Source organism: Monomorium pharaonis, chromosome 5 (genome assembly GCF_013373865.1).
Source record: "Monomorium pharaonis isolate MP-MQ-018 chromosome 5, ASM1337386v2, whole genome shotgun sequence".
NCBI classification, from domain to species: domain Eukaryota; kingdom Metazoa; phylum Arthropoda; class Insecta; order Hymenoptera; family Formicidae; genus Monomorium; species Monomorium pharaonis.
In genome coordinates this window covers 27,176,214-27,198,811 of record NC_050471.1, presented here as the reverse complement: position 1 = coordinate 27,198,811, position 22,598 = coordinate 27,176,214, and the positions used below count along the sequence as shown (strand labels likewise).

Genomic DNA, 22,598 nt, shown 5'->3' with positions numbered 1-22,598 from the left:
TAAATATCAGAAATAAAGAAAGATAAACGAGAAAAATTAAAGTATATTTACTTAAAAATAAATTTATTTCAACTAGAAACAGTTTTTCTCTCAATGTTTTCTCAATATGTATGATATTCTGAAAGATATTTTTTCAATATTTACTCCAGTAAAATATGATTTATATTTTATCTACTCTAACATGTATCTTTTTTTCACAAATATAGTTGAAATTAATATGTATAAAATATAAAATTAGATACCAGAATTTTTTAAATAAATATTCTAACTAAAATATATAAAAAAATAAGTATCAATTTTTGACAGCAATACCTCATACAACGTAATAAAGAAAACAATGACAAACATTTGCTTGTGTTTGCAAAGCAATGTAGTAATAACTATGCTTGAAAACTAGTAAAATTAAAGTACTAGTATAAAGAAAATTTTTTGCCGATTTGATTAAAATACATTTTTTTTAAATATACACTTCAATTTTGTCAGTTTTTTTATTTGGTTATTCTTATATTGAAATTAGATTGACATTAAATAAATTTATTAATACAGCTTAAATATACTCAATTTAATTTTCTAGTCTTTTATTTTAATATTAGGGATATTTTATAATATGAAAAAGTAATCTATTTTTGAGAATATAAAATTGCTGCACATTCTTTTATTACTATTTATTAAAAGTATATTCTCTTATATTTTTTTATTCTTGTATGTTTTTACACATTTACTTATACTTATATCTTATATTTAGTAAATATCTAAAAATCTTATGACTAAATGTTAATTAATTTTTGTTTCCTAAATTGAAAAACAAGTCAGCTAACGATTTCCAACTACTGAAGCTATCAGTTTTAATTTTTGTACATGTAAAATACATGTCTGTTTATCCTATAAACTGGGATAAATAAAAAATATTGCAAATTATTAATTATTATTACGGCGCGGTTTTAAACAGTAAATCGATTTATAAACAAACAAAATCAATTGAATTTAACATCTATGAAAAAAATAATTAATTTATAAATATCGTAATAATCTTGATTCATGCGATAAATAGATATGTAATTTTCACATATGCAAAAGTTGAATTCGATAGTTTGTTGTTTTTGAAAAATCATGTTAAGTGACTTGAACAATGTATTTACTTTTAAATTCACAAAACATAAAGCTAATAAGCATTTAGTCATACCAACATTTGTAAGTATTTAATAAATATTAATGTTTCTTTTAATTTCTAAAGATGGAGAAATTCTTTCACATTCTAGGCAAGAATATTCCTTTAATGTTTTTTTTATTTATAATTTAGTTCAATACGTTTATTTACAGTTCCAAGTTACCTACGTTTACGAACTGATTAAATATTTGACATCTCGTAATTACCTCCATTCTCAAGAGCTCCACTAATATAGGGAGACCCTTTTCTTTGCGTACAGCTGCGCGGATCTCGATACTTGGCTGCCAGTAACAGGCAGCAAGATTTTGCAGGGCTCCGGCGGCGGCCTCGAGCGTTTCCGGATTTGAACACGTTTGCAGCAGGCTGAGATACGACTGGACCACTTCCGGCTGCCAGAGCAATTCCATTCCCCTGACCGGTTCGGTTCGAGGACTCGTCGTACGTGACGCGGTCGTTTCCTTTTGGACCGGTTGGCCGTCTTTCTTCTTCTTGCTCCCGCCGAAACAACCCAGATTCTCACCTATAGACAGAATAACCGAGGATCCGTATTAATACCAGGGATCAGCATTGAGTAAATAAGAGACGGACGTGACATTAATTTTTATTTAAGATTTAGAATTGACTCAGATTGGTTTGTGTATGTCCAATTATCGAATCATTTTGTGTGAGATTCCTTATTCCGCGATATTGCAGCAGTGTTGACGAAACATCAACTCGCGTAATCGTGTTTCCTAAGGCGCCTGTTACACACTGTTCTAAAATTTTCTAACTAACCTGCTAAATTAAATGGACTATTTGTCTACGCAATAAACGAAATTAGAAAAGAAACTGTAAACTATATATGCCATACTCTGCAGCAAGCTCGTTGAATTTATATCGGTCAATTTTGTATTCGAGTTTTAGCAATTTTGCAAAGTGGACAGTATACAGAAGTTATGGATCATCACTTGAAAACGTAGCGGTTACAAAAAACGTCAAGTAAAAAGAAAAAGAAAAATAATCGCTACAGGAAAAACATAAACTCATGTACGTGTCGACTTATGATCTGGCAAGACAGGGCATGCAATAATAACTATGCCATCAAACGGAAAAACTAATTTATCAAATGGAATTGCAAGAGGGAGCTTACCTTGACATAAACTGTATGCTAAAAAGATTGAAACACAGTTTAATCCATGCTGAACTAGGATTCGTAAAAAATCTGTGTGATTCGTCAACGGAATCCCGAGATAAATCAAAAGAAGAGAGAGAACTGTTCGACTAGGACATACGTGTAATTAACTATTGTCTAAAAAACAAAGGCAGAAAAAGAGGGGAGGGAGAGAGAGAGAGAGAGAGTAAGAGACGGAACTCAATATACAGAGGTATACAAATCAAGTATACGGAATCGTCATCGTGTATGTACATTTCTGGACACACCGTGTATACATATCCGTCTTGAAACCAGTAGAAGGCAAATAAATCAAAATCAGAAGACAGTCAAAGAATGAATTAGTTGTGGAAAGATTCTGGAACAGTATACAGTTATCTATCTACGGCAAACCACATCTACTCTTTAATTGCAACGTTTCGCTATCGCCACTTTTCTAAGTACGTTATTTACGGTTTTACGGAGCGATACAAATTTCGTCCTTTCACGCCATCTCGCCTGGGTAAACCCCCAGCCCCCGGAAGTTTTAATCAAATTTAATACGCTACGTAAACTAACTATCTACATGAACTACCGACTACGCGCCGTAAAATATCAGCGACTCTCCGCGTCCGTGAAACACGGCGCCGCGCGAGCGGTAGAATTAATGGTACAGTTTCATTCAGGCCAATGTTGTGCTTATTCCGGGCAAATGTAATCGTAAATGTTTTAAACGACTCGCGCATAAATATTTTAGGCGGCTTTTATAATGGGAAAACCAGAACTCTCTCGATAAATTGGTGGAAATTGATTTAAAAAAATCAGATTCCACTCCACCGGGAGCGGAAAATAATTATGAACGTGTACCCAAATAAGAGAGAAAGAGAGATCCTCGTCTGAATTTTTAGCGTGAGATAATTAACTGTTTTTTAAGGCCGCGTCGCGATAGTTTCGCACAATGGCTGGAAAAGTGTCTGCAACAGGGAGGTTGCGTGCCCCCCTCCGATCTAATTTCATGGTTGGTTTAAGGGGTGAATCATTTACCTCCTCTCCTCACTTGTTCTTCCCAATCTTCACATACAAACACTCCACACATACACACACGCGCGCGCGCGTACACGCTCCGCGGCTACATGCATACCGAGGGGACTCGTGCATGCTGCGGGAAAACATTCTCTCGTTCCAAAAGCACAACGCTCGAGATGTCCCTCTATATCTTCGCAATTTATTTTTTTTTTCTCGTTAAAGAACGCTATTACGTACTACACACGTTGCACCGGTTATCTATGCAAACTTACTTCTATTGCAAAATAATTTAACGATTGTACGGTTGTCTGTACACGCGGAATTTACAGCGGTTTGATTCTTCAAGAACTCGTGAAAATTATTTCTAATTCAATTTAACTGAGCTTGGTCTGATTGACGGGCATAAAAACGCTTCCCGGGTTCTACAATTTCCACAATTTTGTATTACAATTAAAATCTTCGCGAAATATTTTTGCCCATGTTTTTATGCAATAATTAGTCGCGAAAAAGATAAACAAGAAAAAAGTGGAAATAAATAAAAATGAGGTAAACGCGAGACATTAAAACTGCGGTATTTGGGTGTGCGTCAAAATTCCACTTTTATATCCTTCAATCGGATTAAACGCGGCTTCAATTTAAGTTAGATTAATTTTCTTGAGTTCTTTTTCTCCTTCCTCTCCCTCGAAAAGGGTAGAAGGACATCTAGGACCGCTGTCGCGCGCATCACAGCCAACGAGAAGTTTTCTCCGCCATATTTCCTGTGGGCTCACCTTTCGCGGGCGCGGTGACTCTGTTCTGTACCGTGGACTGGATCGGATGTTTGTCGTAGTTGGGATCCTCCACCTCCTGGCAGCGGTAGCTCAGGTTCCTCAGGATGCACACACAGTTCTCGACGATCTTATTGCAAATGTTGGACTTCTCGATCCCCGAGCGCATCACGTAGAGCAGCGCGTCGACGAGGCCCTCGCACTCGCGCAGGCTCTTCCGCGCGTACTCGCCCGCGCTCGACACGTTTCTCAAGACGCCGGACGCATTCCTGAACACGGTGGACCAGCAGGTCTCGCCGCTCGACGAGCTCGGGTTCCAGCCGCTGTGAGGTATTATTATGTTGCTCACCACCATCGTCACGCCGTCGTCGAGGATCGACCTCTTCAGGTCCTGAAAATCGCGCGTTAAAATCATCGGAAGAAATTGGAAGGAAAAAAAACCAATGATTTTATAGAAAGCTCCCTACACCCCGTCTGTCTCTTTCATTCGTAAACCTTTCCTCGTAAAATGACTTCGAAAATTAACTCCGAAAATATTGGATACGGTATTTGACCCTTCGACACATACATTTTTTTTCTTACATACGAATATGTTAACACTTTCTAAGAATTAAAATACAAAATATTTCATTGCTTCTAAGGGTTAAGAAATTACTCTGTGTATAAACGAATAGATTTGAACGCGAGTATCTGAGCGTGCTCCTAATCTCCTTAGCAATTTTGCACTTCCACTCACTTCACAGGAGGACAGGTTCCACAGCACCCCCGTGACCAGTTCCTTGACCACCGCGTCGGACGTCCGTCGCAGCAGATTGATGAGGGCCGGCACGCCACCCGCGTTCTTGATCGCGCGCTTGTTCTCGTCGTTCTGCCGGCCGTACGACAGATTCCGCAGCGCACCGCACGCGTTCGAGTGCACGTCCGGATTGTCGTGGTCGAGCAGCTGCACCAGCGGCGGTATGCCGCCGAGGCTGCGCGTCTTCTGCTTGTTCGGGTCGTCCATGTAGCATAGGTGCTGCAGGTACGCGGCCGCGTTCGCCTTGATGATGTTGTTCGGGTTGCTCAGGAAGCCGATCACCTCGGACAAATTCGGGTCGCGCCAGCGCATGGACTTCTGGTCGTCGTCGAGCGGGCTCGCCATGCCGGGCACCACTGGGTGACGCGACTGTAACCGCTGCAGGTGCACCTCGTCCTCGAAGATACCAGGCGGCACGGCCGACGTGAGCGGCACGCCCGGATGCCCCTCCTCGTAGCCGGGCACGTCGCTCGGCACCGGTCCGACTCCCACGGCGGGCCCGTACCCCACGGGCCCGTACGGCGACGGGGACACGTAGCCGTAGGCCACCTTGCTCTCGTCTGAAACGGGACGTGCCATCGATTACCAAATCCTAACGCCACGATCTCCAACGTCGTTCTTATCGAACGACAAGCGACTTGAAGGTACGGAGATACCTCGTTCTCGGAGCAGCGTAATTCACTTTACGTTATCTTCGCCGATAACCGCTTATCTCTTTAGCACTTTGTAGTACGAAAGTATTGAAGTTTCGAGCGGTTTCTGCACGCTTCGATCGAAAGATCATAAATATTCGATGTGATATATAAATATCGTTAAGCAAATTTTCTGCAAGTTTCTTGCGACAGTCACGAGCTTTAATTGCAAAGAGATATGCTCACTTCCTATTTCAGGATGAATTTTTCATTCCGACCTCGAGAGAGAAATGAACGGTCGGTTTCGAATTAAAAACCACGGGAAAAATGATACCGTACGGGTTTAAAATATAATTTTATGTCTTATTACCTCGGCAGATTAAACGATGTCTTTTATTAAACGCGCCATGCCTGCGCCCGACTTTTTACGACTCACGATCATGAAAGGAAGATAACGTCATTTTTCAATCACGTTTAATGGAATATGGATAGCCTTAATAATAAGTCGCATAAAGTCGCTAACGAGAGCTCGAGGAGGAGGGAGGAGGAGAGAGAACTGAGAAGTATTAATCGACGTTTCGATATTAAAGAAGCCGTTTAACAGATGGAGGGAAGGACGAAGGGAAGGGGGAGGAAAAGGGAGTTAGATAAATGGTAGATGTGACCTCCACCACGAGGAAAGATGTTGGGGAGAGCCATCCGTATTCCGGCACGTTGCCGATTCGATCTCGGGGACGAACGTGAAGCAACGTCGGGAGATAATCGAAGTGAATTATGCGGTGCATCCCCGCGTCGTACGCAGGGGGGGGGGGAGAGGGCGGGACGCGTTTTCGCACGTGACGCGATCTAATCGGCCGCGGTCGTGTGAACGTCCGGCCACGCTAAAAATCGAATTCGTCGGCGAGTGGCTGCCGGCGCCACGACTACGAGGTCACCTCCTCGCACTTGTTGGAGTCTTCTCCTCTGTCCACCTACCATACTGATCTCCGGGGCCACCTGGACTCGGAGTAATGCGATAATGGTCCTGCAAAGCGGGGTTTAAGCCGGGGTCGATGTCGTTATAGCTACCCTCCACGTAAGGTGCACCCTTGCGCATGTACTCTGCGGAAAACAGATCACCGTGTTTATGTTGTTATCGAAGATTCACTTGGTACCGCGCCGCCTTTCCCTCGAGGGAGAGGGAGAGGGAGAGAGAGTGTCTTGGAAGCAAGGTAAAATCTTTCGAAACGCGTTACGCGTTTAACAATCTCCCACGGCGCGGCGGAAAAGTTCCGTTTTGGAAGTTATCACGTATCTTTTGTAATACCACTTGCTAATCTTAAACTTTTAAACACACATCATCTTGGATGTACATATATCGTAGGTATAAATTTATGGTGTAATTTATATGTACATGTATAATAAATAATATGTTAAATTTAATATAATCTCCTTACGCAAAAATTAAAGCATCACTTCGAATTCATCGAAAAATTGGTGAAATTCAAATGTATGCAAAATGCTTTAGAAAAAATGTTTGTAGACAAAGAAAGAGAGAGAGAGAGAGAGCGCAATGTTTCTACACTAAGAGAAAAAAATGCTAAATTCAAATAAATATTTCTTTGAATAGTGCTAATAACATATTTTATAGAAAATCAATAATATTTATTTCAAACAAGTAATATTTTCTAAATTATAGAAAACTAGTACTTGTTTTAAATAAATATTATTGATTTTCTATAAAATATGTTATTAGAACTATTCAAAGAAATATTTATTTGAATCTAGTTTTTTTTCTCAGTATACGGAAGCATTTTAAAGCTTAAATCTCGGTTTTCAAACATTGTTGAGTTTTTATCGATGATGATTCTTGCCGAATGTTTTTCTCTTAGTACACGCATATATACACCACTGCAGTCTAAAAACTTAAATTAGCAAGTGATAAATGACAATAAATAATATAATTGTTTGTATTCTGCTCGTCGGTACACGAAAAGAATGGCTTTATTGAAAAATACCTAAAAATTTGGCCAGATGCAGATTTGAAAATAATTTTGTTGGATCATAAAAATATAATTATATAGGACGATCTATCATGACAAATAATCCTGCAAAAAGTTTTGACATTCTAACAATAAGTTTGAGTGTCCTACATAATTATTTCGGTTGTCTAACAAATTATTTTCAGAGCTGTATCTATCTCTATACATATATAATTAAATTTTCAGATACTCTAAAACCGTTCCTTTCGTTTAAAATCTATAATTGAAATTTATCACTGAAGAAAAGAGTTTGAAAATAATTTAAAAAGTTAAATAAAATAACGCCAATTAAATGTTCGATTAACCATAAATAATTTTATTTTTCTAAATATTTAGCAAATATTACCAAGCGGTCAATTATATTATTACGTTCGATAATACTTACTAAATATTTAGGAAAGTGAAACAATTTATTTTTCCTCACATTAAGCGAACATTTAATTGGCATTATTTCATCTAACATTCAGCTATTATTTCTCTTTCTCTGTTTGTCGACGATACCGTTCACGACAGTTGAATATCATGAAGTCAATGAAAGTTTGTACACTCTGATGGTTACATACCGTGTGGCGGAGAAGCACGACTGTGTTCCGACGGGCTGTGGGGGCTGTGTGGGGAATGCGAGCGCGGCATGTAGATGCCATGGGGTCCTGGGTATCCCGGCTGCGGCGGGTAGCCCAGGTACGGATCGTAATGGTCGAAGCTGACCATGTACGGATCCGCGGGGTAGCGGGGATCCGCGTGCTGATAGTCCTGCGACATCAACGGCACCGACATGTAGCTGACCGCGCCCGGATCCGGCTCCATGTGAGAAACCTCGCGCACGACTTTCGTCACAGTCGTCACCTGCGGGAAGAAAGAGCGCTCCGTCGATCATCGGGCAACAATAACAACAATAACACAATCTCGTCTCCTCTCTGTCGCGCGTATTCATCCAACGGGATTTTCGCCGCGCGACACGCACGCTAATACCACCGTGCTCGCGCGTTGTAATGCGATTATGTCGACATCGACGCCCGGATTAGATTTTCGAAATGGAGCGCGACAAAAGGTGATTTAAAATTAATCGAGAAAGTTCACTCTCTTCTTTTTAATTTTAGACGTACATTAAAAAAAACATACAGGAAGTTAGAGGCAACGTGAATTAAACAGGAAGATCGCTTGTAATAAATATACATATCATTAAAAAGTATAACAAGTAATAACGAGTAACGAAAAAAAGTTTTGAATACTTTAATTTTGCTGTTATAACTCAAGCAAGGGTAAGTGAATCTTCGAGGAAACGTCGCGCGCGAAATTTCGTGCGGGAGATATCGGTGATCCTCACTTGCTGAGAAGTCTGTTGCTTGTGGGTCCGGATAAGCAGCGGATCCTCCTGGACGGACAGATGAGACGAGTGCAACGAGTGGGTGTCCGCCTGTCCGTTACTCCCATGGTAGTCCGTGTCGCCCTGTCCGCTACGGCAGGTGAATCAGAGAAATGAGAGATCGACGGAAGTGCGTATGTGACGTTGCGTGATATCGTAAATTAAATTACTATAGTGTACGCGTGTGTATGTATAATGCTTACGTGTATTGCGGCATGTCGGGGGCTTTCTCCTGTAGGACGCGCCTGAAAACGATATGTTTCTCTTTGAGAACTCGTTATACATTTCGCGCGTGTGCGCGAGGAAGTGCTTTGTAAAACGCTAATGCGCTGTTTAGGATACGGGAGAGCTCGAGGAAAGTGAAAGAGAAAGGGGGAAGTACCTTATGATAACTTGATACATTTCGCAATACACTAGCTAAATTCTACAGTGAGTCGTTTTCTGAAACAAAGGCTTACTATTAAACTTTGACTACTAAGCTGATTTCGGCATTGAACTCTTGAGAGGCCCGGTCTCAAAATGCGCGGCTGCTTGTAAAATATTTATAAGCCAGCTGCTTGTAAAATATTTATAAGATAAACTATACGAAAAAGTTACGTTAAGTACATATGCATTGCATATTTCAAATTATATTACATATTTAATAATGTAATTGACGGATTTCTTACAAAAATCAAAACCATTTTCTAGAAAATCTGATTTATAGCACCAAATCTCTATCAATATCTATACAGACGCAGACGTTGGTTTTCGATTATATTTATTCGTGAATTATTTTAAAATTACGTCACTTTTAGATATTAAAATAACTATACTTTTCCCGTCGCAAATGCGTCTTCAAAAATTTCTCAGTTTAAAGTGTGCAACAACTTTTTAAAATTTTTATTGCTAAATTTTTAAATAAATGTACATTTTTTCCTCATCTTTTAGCACAACTTTCAATTTTTATTTAACATATGAGTTAAACAACTAGTAGTGTAGTAAAGAAATTAAAGTGACCATAAATTTTCCCATAATTTTTTGAAGCTTAGAACTCTGTAAAAAAATTTGATCTGGACAAAAAGCTCCATATTGCTTACGAAGTAAATAAAAAGTATAATTGGCGATGGAGAAATATTTATACGATTTATACAATAAATTTGAAAGTGAAAGGATTTCTTTGTTTGTTGAAAATAACTTTTTAAAAATGTTTCATTTTTATAGAAAACTCTTCAATTTTCGATAGAATAAATAAAACTGTTATTCACAAACTGAAATAATAGATTATTTTTTTTAATTCAAATATATAAGTATAAAGATTAATTTTGCCTTTAATAAAAATCTACTGTATTATCTTTTTAATATCGTAACATAACTTATATTGCTTTTTTAATGCTTTAAGTACTTAGTAAAATCACTCTTAAGCGGGTAAATGAAACCGTCATAAATGGGCGACACGGAATTCTCGCGGAAATTCGCGTGTCACCCAGATATTGACGTCGCAGTCAATGATAATTTTACACAGCGAAATTTCATTCATGTCTGAAATAATCTACTTGAAATGTAGCACACAGAAACACATATAAAATAATTATATAAAACAGGTTGTCGAGTTTTCAGCCGCATTCTTCGATCGATTCAGAATTCTTCTTACCAAAGGAGAAATCTCTCTTTTACGAAGTTTATTTTAAGTCTCTCTCAAATATTAATTTAATGGCTTGTTGTTTAATCTCGTACACACCACATTTAAAAAAAAAACCAATCGAAGCACGCAGCAAAAAAAATATACGCGAAAAAGAGATTTGTCGAAACAACGAAGAACTATACTGATTCAGCAGATTCTGTAGTCGCAATTCGTTCATTTGTCTTTTTGTTATTTTAACACTGAGAAATTTATATAACAATTACATTACGTTAAATTAACACTCGGGTACGTTTAAAAAAAAAAATAAAAAGTCCTTCATATAAGTAACACCGTTTTTCTTTTACTGCGTAACAAAGAATTCGTTCAATAGTATCCTAATAATTGCTCTCAGTCGTAATCTCTTTGTTGAGCTCTGCTTCGCAGTGATAGAAGTCGAACTCGCGCAGCGGCGGCGAGCTACAGCCCTGCTGAATCACCCAATCTACTTTTCGTGATATCGTGAATTGCAGGAAGGTTGTTTTGCTGCGGCGACGAGCGCACGCCGGCGCGTCTCCTCGCGCGTGCAGTGTGATTGACGCGCGCGGGTGAAAAGCGAAACCGCGAGTGTACAACAACAAAAAAAAAAGCAGAGAATAAGGGACGCATACGTCATGCATATACAGCGACAAGGCGCGACGGAGGATCTCGAGAGAGGAGAGCGCTACTGATAGCACACAAGAGAAGAAGAAAAAGAAGAAGAGGAAGAAGCGATCCGCTTCTCGGCCGCTCGCTCCGTCATGCTCCGGTCATCATGCTAAATGATTGCGCAAACATGCGTCGATGCGCGCGGCGTTACTCACGCCAAAGGCGTTAGCGCACGTCTCGGCGGGCTGTTTATAGAAATTACGCGACAAAACCAGCCGGGTCAATTAGCGCTAATTGGGCCGCGCCGCAATTCAGAACGGATCCGGCCGAACGGCTCCTCGACGCGGGTGGGAGATCGCCGCGGCGATAATCGCGGCAAATTGACATCCTTTGTAAGGTTTTATTATTACAAATTGCGGCTTGATAAGATTACGTACGCGCGCGCGCGTGCAAATCGCCAAGCGGATCGACAAACGCGCGCGCGCGGGGAGGAATTCGTTTCGCCGGGCTAATTAATCCGGGATAAAATTGATCGTGCGCTATCGAGTTTCGGCGTGAGTAACCGCCGCATGATTAATGGCATGTTAGTCACCTCTGCGTGATCTCAGTGCGTGTTATGTTGTGCTCCTGTCTCTGCTCAATCCGGCGATTCACCAGCCTAATGGTCAATCATATTCAGCAAAGTTATATTTAAAAAAAGGAAAAAAAAAAGAAATCGTCCGCCCTCATCTCGTTACTCTAAGTTGTAACTGTCTTTTTCGCCGGAGACGCACCATCGAGTGCGGTCTCGGGGGAGACTCTTTAACGTCCTTAACGAGACTTTAAATACGAGAGGGGGAGGAGAAGAGCCAATTCGAACTGAGACAAAACTCGAGAGCGGAGCTCTCGTCGCTGTTTATTTGCGATCCCGAAGCTTAACGCCCGCCGAAACCTTTTTAATCCTTCACGTTAGGTAACTTTGTAATTATACCTGAATTATCGCAAAGGAAAGTTGGTGTCAAAGTCGTCAGGAAGTAAGAGTTAGCTGCAAGTTAACTGCGAGTGCCCGAGAAAATGTTCCTCGCTGCGAGGGATATAGGGACGGGATTACAAATCGTTGAAGGGGGGATGAAGAAAGAACGAGGGGGAACCGCCCGAAATGTAAATTGGCTGTGGAAGATCGGCGCGAGTGATTGAAATGAATGATTGAAGTGAAGGAAATGAATGAAACGTCGAGCGACATCAATACAGCGAGATATACAACGTTAATTTTTGTACACGATAGTCGGAGAAGTGTGTGAGAGATTTTTGCCGCGGTCTACCGACGGTTTATCTTGACATAGAGAAAGACACTTACAGACAGGAGTCAACCAGCTGATTATTTGACATACCAGCTGATTCGCGTCTCTCGCGCCCGTGCAGTGGATGATGTCCCCTGAAAGCAGAAACATTGGAAAATTTTATTCCGCAACCCCGCAACAAATTACAGAAAGTAATCTTATCTTTTCTCTATATCTGCGCAACTTCCGCAAAAGTAAAATTACAAGAAAGTTACGTCTATACGCTGAGAAAAAGTTCGAGTTGTTAAACTCGAATAAATTTCTTCGGTTCAATTATTTATGTATTTAAGTTAAATATATGTATTATATTTATAAGTTAACGATTTCTTTCATTAATTTATACTTATAGCTAAACAAAAATAACTTAAGGGGATGTATGATCCACATTCTTTCTCAAGTCGTTTTTTCAGTCAGCTCAGGACATTTCCATTTACAGTTAGTCCTATATGTTTAGTTCATATTATTTCTTTTTAGCACATTTTCAAAACTCAAGTGACTTTTTCTTTGTGATTATTTAAAACATTAAAGGGTATATAACGAAATGAATTTATTTCAAAGCTGCATTTAAAAATTCTTTAATTTTATCACGAATTTTGAATAAAATTCCTGGAAAATCCGATAATTTACTCCAACTGTTCGTATAATTTTTATTTTATCGAATCATTTTAAAAAGTGGATGATGTCCCCTGAAAGCAGAAACATTGGAAAATTTTATTCCGCAACCCCGCAACAAATTACAGAAAGTAATGTAACGTGAGATACATCAGTCATTGGATTCATATGTCACAAGATATCACGTATAAAACTCAAACTTTTATTTTCTTAAAAAATACAAGATTAGTCGATTTGATATTTCAGTGCAATATTATTTTCGCTCCGAACTATATGCTATATATTTTTAAACAGCGTTAAAGCATTTTTTTATTTTTTTGTACCTCTTCAAGTGTGAATCACAAACAGTCACGTAAAGTCACGTCTCGCTTAAAATAAAATCCATTTTGGGAGTATCGCATTTCTTCTCCCTTTATAGATATAATTTAGAACTGATAAATCACGTTTGGTATTAAATACGAAGTTAAACCAATTATTGCCGGCCGATTATTGGACGCCGTTGTTATCCTTTCTTCGTTTGTCGTAATTCTCCAGTTGTATTATACCCCACGAATTAGCTCTACCGCGATTGATTCAGGTGCCGTAATCCGTAATTAGTTGTTGGCCCGCCGTATAACGATATCTCGCCCATCGGAGAAATCCTTTTAATTCATCACTTAACACGTTCGAGACCTTCCCCGGGCTACGATTAATTTCTCGCCCGGGCGCCCCTTTTACCGCGCTTTTCGATTTACCGCGGATTTTCCGTGGCCGGCTACGAAAATCTCGACGTAAATTAGCGCCCATTGAAAAAGAAAGATAGACAGAAAGAGAGAGAAAGAGAGAGAGGTGCCTCTGGGAATCGTGTCGTTCGTAGCGCGAGATAACTCGCGAGATTCGATCATCGGGGTAAAAAAAGGGATCGACGTAATTCGGCTTGTTTATTTTTTTTTTTTTTCTTAAGAGAGAGAGAGAGAGATTTGTCCTTTCATTTTTGGAATAATCAGCGGGTCGCGATCGACACGGAGAGACAAAATCGTATTCCGTGCAGGGAAAACAGACGGAAAACTCTCCATGCATCGCGCACGGGCGAGGGGGGAGGGGGCGCGCGGCGATAATTAATTTATGCCCCAAATGCTTTATTAATGAGAGCACTTGATTGCCGGCGGCGAAATGAACACCGCCCGCCGCCGCGGTGAAAAAATAACGTAGCCCGGGTGAGTTATCGTTTTAGGCAGTACACTGTATGAATTCGCGATCGTGATGCGTTTAATTTACGGGCGAAACTCCCCCCCCCCAAAAGTTAGTTTCGCGAGGACGTGGGTGGACGTGATAGCGCAAAATTTTCGGGCAATTAGAGTGAGCCGTGTTTATGATTCGCGGTAATTCGCGGCGATAATTTTCGCCGGAATCTTATTATCGTCATTTACTTCGGGCTCATTTGCGCCGACATTTATATTAATGTTACTCATATCTGTTTGTCGCAAAAAAACGCGGACTCCTCGGTATTTTACATCTCATTTACGTTACCCGCGGAAAAAACGGTTTTACTGAAGTATCCAAAAATTTTGCTTGCATACGGATTTGAAAATAATTATGCAGGACGCTCAGGCGTGATGAGTAATAATGTAAAAAGTGTTAACATTCTGGCAACCAGCTCGAATGTTCTACACAATTATTTTCATGGCTCAACAAAAAATTATCAGACATCTGTATCCATCATAATTTTTACGTAGGACCACTGCAGTAAATGTCTGTTTGAGAGGAAAAAAAAATTAAAATAATAAAACTTTAAAGTAATAAAGTGCAAATTAATTGATATTTTTTACATCTAACTTTCATATGGATTTGATTAAAGTATCATCTTTTACAAAAACTCACAACACGAGCTTATTTTCTTCAAAAGATTTAGACAAAGCTATTTATATATAAATATAAATTTTTCAACCAGAACTAAACAAGTCTAGATGTTTGTTAATTCTTTTTCAATGAATTCCTTAACATATTAATATTAAAGCCCAAAAGAATTTTTTATCAAGAACAACTTGTACAAAGGCAAGTATTATTATACACCATTATAAGAAAATTCAGTTTTGAATAAAAACTTTGCCTTCGAACATTTTACAATGCTGCATGGCAATTTTTATTAAGCAGTTTTTAAAATGACTTGTTGAGTTTGGGTTGCCAAGAGTTGTCCCAAGCTCATCACCACGCACATAAAATTTGCAGGGAGTTTTGCGGTAAAATAACGAAAAAAAGAAAAAATATCGCACAGACCTCAATATTGCACCTTATTATATACCACATCGTAATTATTTTATTGTTACCGGTAATTTCGCAAGCCGCCACGGAGGTGGCGGCAGCAATTTCCGCATGTCGATGAAATTCTCATTTTCAAAGATTCATCCCGCCCCGTCGCGGGGGAAAAGAGAGAGAGAGAGAGAGAGAGAGAGAGAGAGAGAGAGAGAGATAGAGAGAGGGAGTTATAAAGACGCTTACAAAGGCTGGTAAAGGCGCTCGAAGCGCGCGCGCGCCCGGTGACAATTCTCGTGAATTAATAAAACGGTATATTATAACAATCATGCGCGGACGGCGCGCACCGGAAGCGGAAGCGGAAGGGGAGGAAGACGCAAAGGGGAGAGAAAGAGAGAGGAGATCCGTCGTTTATCCCCGCCGCCCGTTTCCCGCGGGAGAAAAATCGCAAGGGAGAAAGGAGGAGAGGGGGGGGGGTCGTCACGGCTCGTTGAACAATGCGGAACGCAGATCGCGTAATACGGAAATCTAACAGAAGTACATCCGAAAAGGATATTAATTACGCGAGCAAATGGCGTCGCGTTGCGTGCGCGTATGGATACGCCATCCCCCCTCCCTCCCCCCCGCTTTTCCCGTCCCCCTCCGTTTGGCAATATATATCTCGGCAACGAGACGGCTCGCGTTGAAACAGTTGAACCGTTAATTACGTCGGATATCCAGCGGCGTTAATTTAAAATTGCCATTAACGCGCGGGCGCAATGATAGAAAAGCAATTACTGTCGCATTTCGACGATAACGGGAAATAACGTATGGCGGGGAGGAGGGAGGGGCGACCAAGGGGGACAGGAGTCCCGCGGGGGAAATGGTCGGATAATCCGTTGGTAATTCATCCGGTGCGTAATATTAATTTTTCCCCTTAATCCGCTAGAAAGACGCGGCACGCGAGAGGGAAATTAATCAGTCAGGTCGGACGTAATTTACCGCGATTATCCTCGAATTTAGAAACTCTGTCTCTTTCTCTCTCTCCCTCTTTCTCCCTGTCTCGCGTAATGCCCTGCTCAAACCACAGAAACGACGCGACATGAAAGATGGATGAGGGGAGCACGCAACATTTTGTTGCGAAAACATCGATTACGACGCCGCAACCGCGTTCGATCTGCTCTCGATCCGGTCGCACTCGGTAAACCTGCTTTCGGCTAATAATAATGTCCTCGTCGTATTTTTATTATTTTTTTATTTTTTAACAATCCTCACTCCCGGACTAATGGTTTTTACGGAGATTCAAGCGCGTGATTTTCGTCCCGCCGTGTGATTGATAGCGAATTTCTTTATCCCCGCGCGCAATAATCCGCGCCGGGATAATAATATCCGGGGTGTTTGGCAACGTGCCCCCCTCCCCTCGAGCGGGACAAATTTTTAAATCGGATTTAATAATCCACTTTGCGGCCGTCGATGTTCATTTCGTTCGGCGTTCGTTTCGCTCGATCGAGGCGAGCGGGCGGGCGGGGGACGCTGGTCCCGTTTCATTTGGCGCGATCCGCGTCGGATCGGTAATTCTCCGCGTCGGGATGGGAATGTAGGATGACTGATGCTGGACAAAACAGCTAGTTGAAATAGAAAATAGAAAATAGTAACGGAAGTATTTATTTAATGGACGCAAAAAATACTATTTGAAAGAAGTGTTTTGTGCGGCAAATACCGGGAAAAACAAATAGTGGTTTTTATAGATACACGAGTAAATATTTTTATTAAATCTATTTCAATTTTTCTTTACTCGCCACTGAGTCACGATCTGCCATTTTTGTCCCATTTATTAGCCGGATAAAAGTATTTTTTACTTACAATTGCATGCAAAATATTCTGCATGATCCTTTAGTTTTATAATTATTTATTATAACATAAAAATTTTTGTTTTTTATTCTCCAGATTTTTTATATATGTAAACATATATAAAATACATTTTTTGTACAAAATCCATAGTTTAAATTTAAAGTTAGTACATGTAATGGTGTAAATAAAATTAAACAACAGTTTAAATTATTTACGTGTAACCAAGAATTCTTTTAAAACTTTAAATTTGAAAAATATAAAAAATAAAAATAAAACTGCCATATTTATGTTATATATAAAAATATAATTGTTAAGATTTTTTATGTAAGAGGAAAGGGAATAATGGAAATTAATTGCATACAACATAACAAAGAAAACCAAATATTATCCTTTAATTTTAATAAAATTTGAATATGTTAAAATGTAAATAGAAATTGTATTTATAAATGCCGAATCGCACGTTAAGAGGATAAAGCTCCCTTAAAAAAAAAAAAATCGATTATTTTCTTTGAAAGCGAATATATCATCGAAATTATAACAGAAAAAGATGCCCTGAATGGATTTGGGAGTGCTTAATAATATAAATTCTGAAAATAATTTTTCAATAAAAATTTAAAAAATCATTACTATAAAATACTCTTGAGGCCACTCAATATTTTCATTAAGAAACTTTTCCTATCTCTTATAGTTTTAACGATATTCGCTCTGAAAGAAATATATGTAAAAAAAAAGTGTCTATTATTTTTGTCTATATATTTTAACATATTCACAACTTATTAAACTCGGAGGGGGAGGAGGAGAGGCTATATTCCCCGTGGAGATGAATACCTTTACCTAGATTTTCGCTAGATTTGCCAAACACATGACACACTGTGCTACCCGCGAGCGGATTTATTCTCGCAACGGTGTCGGACATATACTAGATTTTTTTTTTTCACACGTCAGGACGGATTCACAAGCGCCGGTGTCCGCCTTTTTTGGGAGATCCCATTCGGGGACAAAAATTATCCGCCGGCGATGATCCGTCCCCCTGCCTCCCCCTTCTCCTCCCTCCCCTCCCGCGATCGGCGGAGGATTTCTCTTCTGCGGAGAAAAGTTTCACGGCAATCCGGGTCGCGGATTTTTAATTAAATCGCATCGACCGCCTCGGCGAAAATATCAAACTCCGCATTAAATTTCTATTGACTCCCTGCGCCCCGCGACCTCGAAGAAATTTTTCATTTAAAATTAACGTGCGTCCGCGTTTAAGATTTCTTAATCCGCGCGACAGTTGGGGAAGGATGACTTCGTGTAAAATCACCGTTAATCGCATACCAAATCACACTTCACGCGCGGTCTTACGCCTGTTTCCACGCTCGTTTCCTCTCACAACGGGAATCTCTCGAGGGATTGTATTCCTCTATATTTTAAGTTTATTTTAAAATATATATTAAAAATACCGCCGCGGAGAGGGCGAACGACCGCGAGAGAGGCGCCGTAACTCGGTAACTCGGTTTTTCTGGGTCACCCGGCGCACTTTTCCCCCCCGCGTGATTTTTCTCACGCGGAGCGAGCGCTTTCGCTCCTTTTCATTATTACATATATCCACCTCGTCCTTCGTCTTTCTCACCGGCGGGGCAACAATCGAGTCGCACGCGCGCCAGCGCGATTACCCGCCGCGCGGATTAGAAATTCGTATTTTTCCGGCCTTTGTCCCGGTCCCGTCGACGTGCGTGCGGTGTACGCGGGTGTGCTCGCGAAATGCAAAATAAAGATCTCGCCGGGCGATAGCGGCCGCGGGACGCGCGTATGTAAATACGATCGCGTAATTACACGTGAGGGTGAGGGAGCGCACGGTATTCTCGAAAGACCTGGCTGCCGCACGCTGCCGTATATAATTTTGCCCTCCCGCCATTCGGATCTCATTTGTGAAATAGTCCGCGATCCCGTTCGCCTTCGCAATCGCGAGCGGCTACATCTAAACGGCCGGGGAAAAAGACCGGGTGTCGCGCAATATCCTCCTCTTCGCCGCCGCCGCCGCTCTTCGTTGAATTCTCGTGACAACGTCACGTATCACGGCGAGCACCGCGCCGGAAGTTTACCTTATCCTTGTTTTTATAGCGCGCGGGACACGCGGAGAGATAAATCTGGGATTGATTTCCTCTGTCGGGGAAGCAAATGTCCTTCCCCCCGCTCCCCCCGTCGAATAACGAGCCCCGTGTGTGTAATCGTTGCCTCAGAAATATTTTTCCCGTTAAGGAGATATGATAAGGAAAATAAAAGAAAATGCTTCGATCTGTTGAAAAGTTGTGCAGTATTTTATTTAAGGCGAATCTAATGTTAAAATTTCAAGTCAATCGATCGTGCACAATTGCTAAGAAAAGAAAAGTTAAAAATTGCATTTTATGCACGGGATCTTATAACAGATGACGTATCACATTTACTTTCTAAAATGCTGAAATGCATAAAAATTATATGAGCAGCCACGTCAAACTTTTTTGTGTGTCCACGCAAAAATTTAACTCGATTCCCCGTGTTGTTTTTCGCATACGAGTAAAAGGCTAACGAAAATGAAGCTTATGAACTTTTAATGAAATAATTTTAACTGATATACAATGAAAAATTTGGCAATTATTAGAACCTGCTCCTAAAAATTATTACCAAAATATTAATTAAAAACTAAACTGTTACAGGTGCCAGGTGTAAGTATCGAAATTCACAAATTAGTTGTCTAATTGTTTATTCTTTCTTAACGTTCGATATTTTTAAAGGCAAAAGAATGTGCATAAACGGTAATGTAAAGTCATTAAATTTTATTAAGTAATCGGGAACATTTCACTAATTCAATTTTACACAATTAAACTCAACAGTGATCTCATAGAGTCCAAGTACATGCTAAAATTTCAAAAATTGTTACATTTTCATTAAATAATTTTGTTCCTGGAATATTAAAAATATATGAAATATGATTGAATATCAATATTCAGCTCGTTATTGCGAAGCAATATACAAATGTGTTAAACGGACCAAAAACCATCATCAAATTAATGGATGATAATATCGTTACACAGATTATTGTTTTAAATGACATATTAAATGTTAATTTAATTTATTATCCATTAATTTGTTCACATCTGTATATTAAATATGTCTTTTGACGGCGTGTGTTAAGTTTTCTTTTATTAAATTTCTTTTATTAAATTGAGCTTCTCCTTTAATTCTACGACGATCTACAATTATCCGTTTAATGGGAATGGCATACTCCAATTCAACTTTGATTGCTTGCAACTTCTATAAAAATGAATATATTGTTACAAATTTTTTCCAATTGCGCTGCGTCAAACATTAAGAAGTACGATAGCAACAAGCAAAAATGTATATATCTTTATTAATAAAAAAAAGTTACGACAAAAAGGAAACAGAAATGTTTGAAAACCATTTTTTCTCGAAAATTAGAATTTATTGGATAAAAATAAAAGGCTTTCTAAGTCTTACAATCTGAAAATTAGAATTTTGAATTTGAATGAAAGATATGCTATATCGTATCATATCTTTTAAAAACAAACGACATACTTAGTGTGAACTCTCGAACGTTACATGTTGAGATTTGCGGATTAAACAATCTTCAAAGTTACATATGAAACATCACTTCGATATTTCGAATGCTGATAAAAAAACGTCGGGATTTGTCGCATCTAGGGTGTCGTTCTAAGGTAAAATTAGCTGCGGAGCACACGACTCATAAATAATTGAAATTTCCTTTTTTATTTTTTCATCAAAATGCTCGCGAATTAATTGTTATCGGGCGGAATGTATAACGAACTCCGGATGCGTGTTTCGCCGTGATTGTCGGGCAAATCGCACGGAAAAACACGGTCCCCCGATCCGAAAGGGGAAAAGAGGGGGGGGGAGGGAGATAGGAGTCGAATCGGGAAATGTAAAAACGTGCCGACGTGCATTATATCGGTGATCGATGCAGCGCGAGAGAGCCCGCTCGATAAGAGCAATCTGTTCCGCTTCGAGCTATCCGTCACGAAGGGTGAAGGGTGACGGGTGGCGGCGAGGGTGTAGCTCGAAAATGCCCCTCCTTGCATTCCGGTAAATCTCGCGCGATCAGTCTCAGGTCAACCACGGATTCGCGTCCGCGATTATTCGCGCATTCCCCATAAATTTCCGTCGAAGTTATGACGCGAAAAATTATCCTCGTCGAAAACGACCGCCGCGCGAGTGCATTATTATTATTATTATTATTATTATCTCCCTCCTTTTTTTACGGGCGATTCTTCATTATTATGCGCGAAACGCGAAAATATTCGTGTTGACGAATTCACGGGTAAATGTTTTTCCGTAAGCGGCGCAGCGCGACGTTTGCGATTTAATGCAATTTGTTATTTCTCTTTAGTTTTCGTCATTGCGTGTGCCGGAATAATTAAATTGTTTAGCATCTTGCTGGCATAACTAAATTAGATTCGCAATTAAAGAATTAACTAATTGAAAAGAGAAGGTTTCACCGGAGTCTAAAACTGCCTTTGCAAATGCAAAAATAACAGATGTAATAATTATAGTTGCTTATGTGTTGGAGAATAAATTCGTGATATATTTTAAATTGCACATCAAATGTACGTATATTTAAGTAATATTGTATATTTAAATAATACAAAAATAATATTTTATTACTGCTATATAAATGTATTTAATTAAAGAATTTTATACAAAAATCAAACAAGATTTTTTAAAATTTAGATTATGGCATCAAATCATTCTCCGTCAGTAGCGTCATATTATAAACAATTTCGTTCCTAAAAATAGGTAATAAATATAATTTTTTCGCAAGAATCAAACAAGTTGTTTTTTTTTCCTTGTAAATGAGTCCTCAAAATACAAATTAAAATCTATAACTTTATTATCCGCTCGGGAAATAATTGTCAAAAGATGAGAATTGGTTGTTTCCTAAAAACTTAATTTTTAAAAATTGTTCAGTTTTTGTAAAATCTCCCTCGAGTTGCGTTATTAATACATTCAATATACATACTTTTTTACAAAATTACAAATGCGTTACGCACCTATTTCGTCATTCAAAAGAAACTCGAGACTGGAAATATTGTCAACAGATTTTCGTGTTGAATTTTTTTGTCCCCGTACGGAAAAAAATCCGGACCGTGCCAGAATTTAAAGCCGGGGAAAACCGGTGTACAGGTGCGCGTTACCTCGCGTGAGAAAATTTATTCACTTTTTCATTCACTCCGAATATACGTCTCAATTACGTAACTTCCACTTATTACTCTTGCTTTCCAGTTATGCCATTGTGCACTTTTATAACTGCGCGTTTGCTCTCCTCTCCCGCGTGCCATTAACGCCGTAATCGTCGCGCCGCTTCAAGCAGCTGTGCAGCGCAACTTCTTTCGTCCCTCATCCTTTCGGATGTGGGTCGACGATACGCATTCATCCCCCAGGTAAACCATCCGAACCTTCC

The 22,598-nt window shown here is 39.6% G+C and overlaps 1 protein-coding gene across 6 annotated transcripts in view; it reads right to left on the bottom strand.

Annotated features, from left to right (window-relative positions):
• The window catches only part of LOC105837942 (catenin delta-2), a 47,595-nt gene that overhangs the window by 6,567 nt on the left and 18,430 nt on the right, over positions 1-22,598 (bottom strand). For 2 of the 6 annotated variants that reach the window (XM_036287144.1, XM_036287146.1), the window contains exons 2-11: positions 12,490-12,567; positions 11,746-11,811; positions 9,109-9,150; positions 8,867-8,996; positions 8,103-8,385; positions 6,494-6,619; positions 4,827-5,446; positions 4,094-4,481; positions 2,298-2,315; positions 1,375-1,688 (exon numbers count right to left, since the gene is read on the bottom strand). In XM_036287144.1, coding sequence (XP_036143037.1) covers positions 1,375-1,688; positions 2,298-2,315; positions 4,094-4,481; positions 4,827-5,446; positions 6,494-6,619; positions 8,103-8,385; positions 8,867-8,996; positions 9,109-9,150; positions 11,746-11,811; positions 12,490-12,521 — 2,019 coding nt within the window. In that variant the 5' untranslated portion in view covers positions 12,522-12,567. The remainder of the gene's footprint in view (positions 1-1,374; positions 1,689-2,297; positions 2,316-4,093; positions 4,482-4,826; positions 5,447-6,493; positions 6,620-8,102; positions 8,386-8,866; positions 8,997-9,108; positions 9,151-11,745; positions 11,812-12,489; positions 12,568-22,598) is intronic. The other 4 variants (XM_036287147.1, XM_036287148.1, XM_012683144.3 and 1 more) reach the window with 3 other exon arrangements.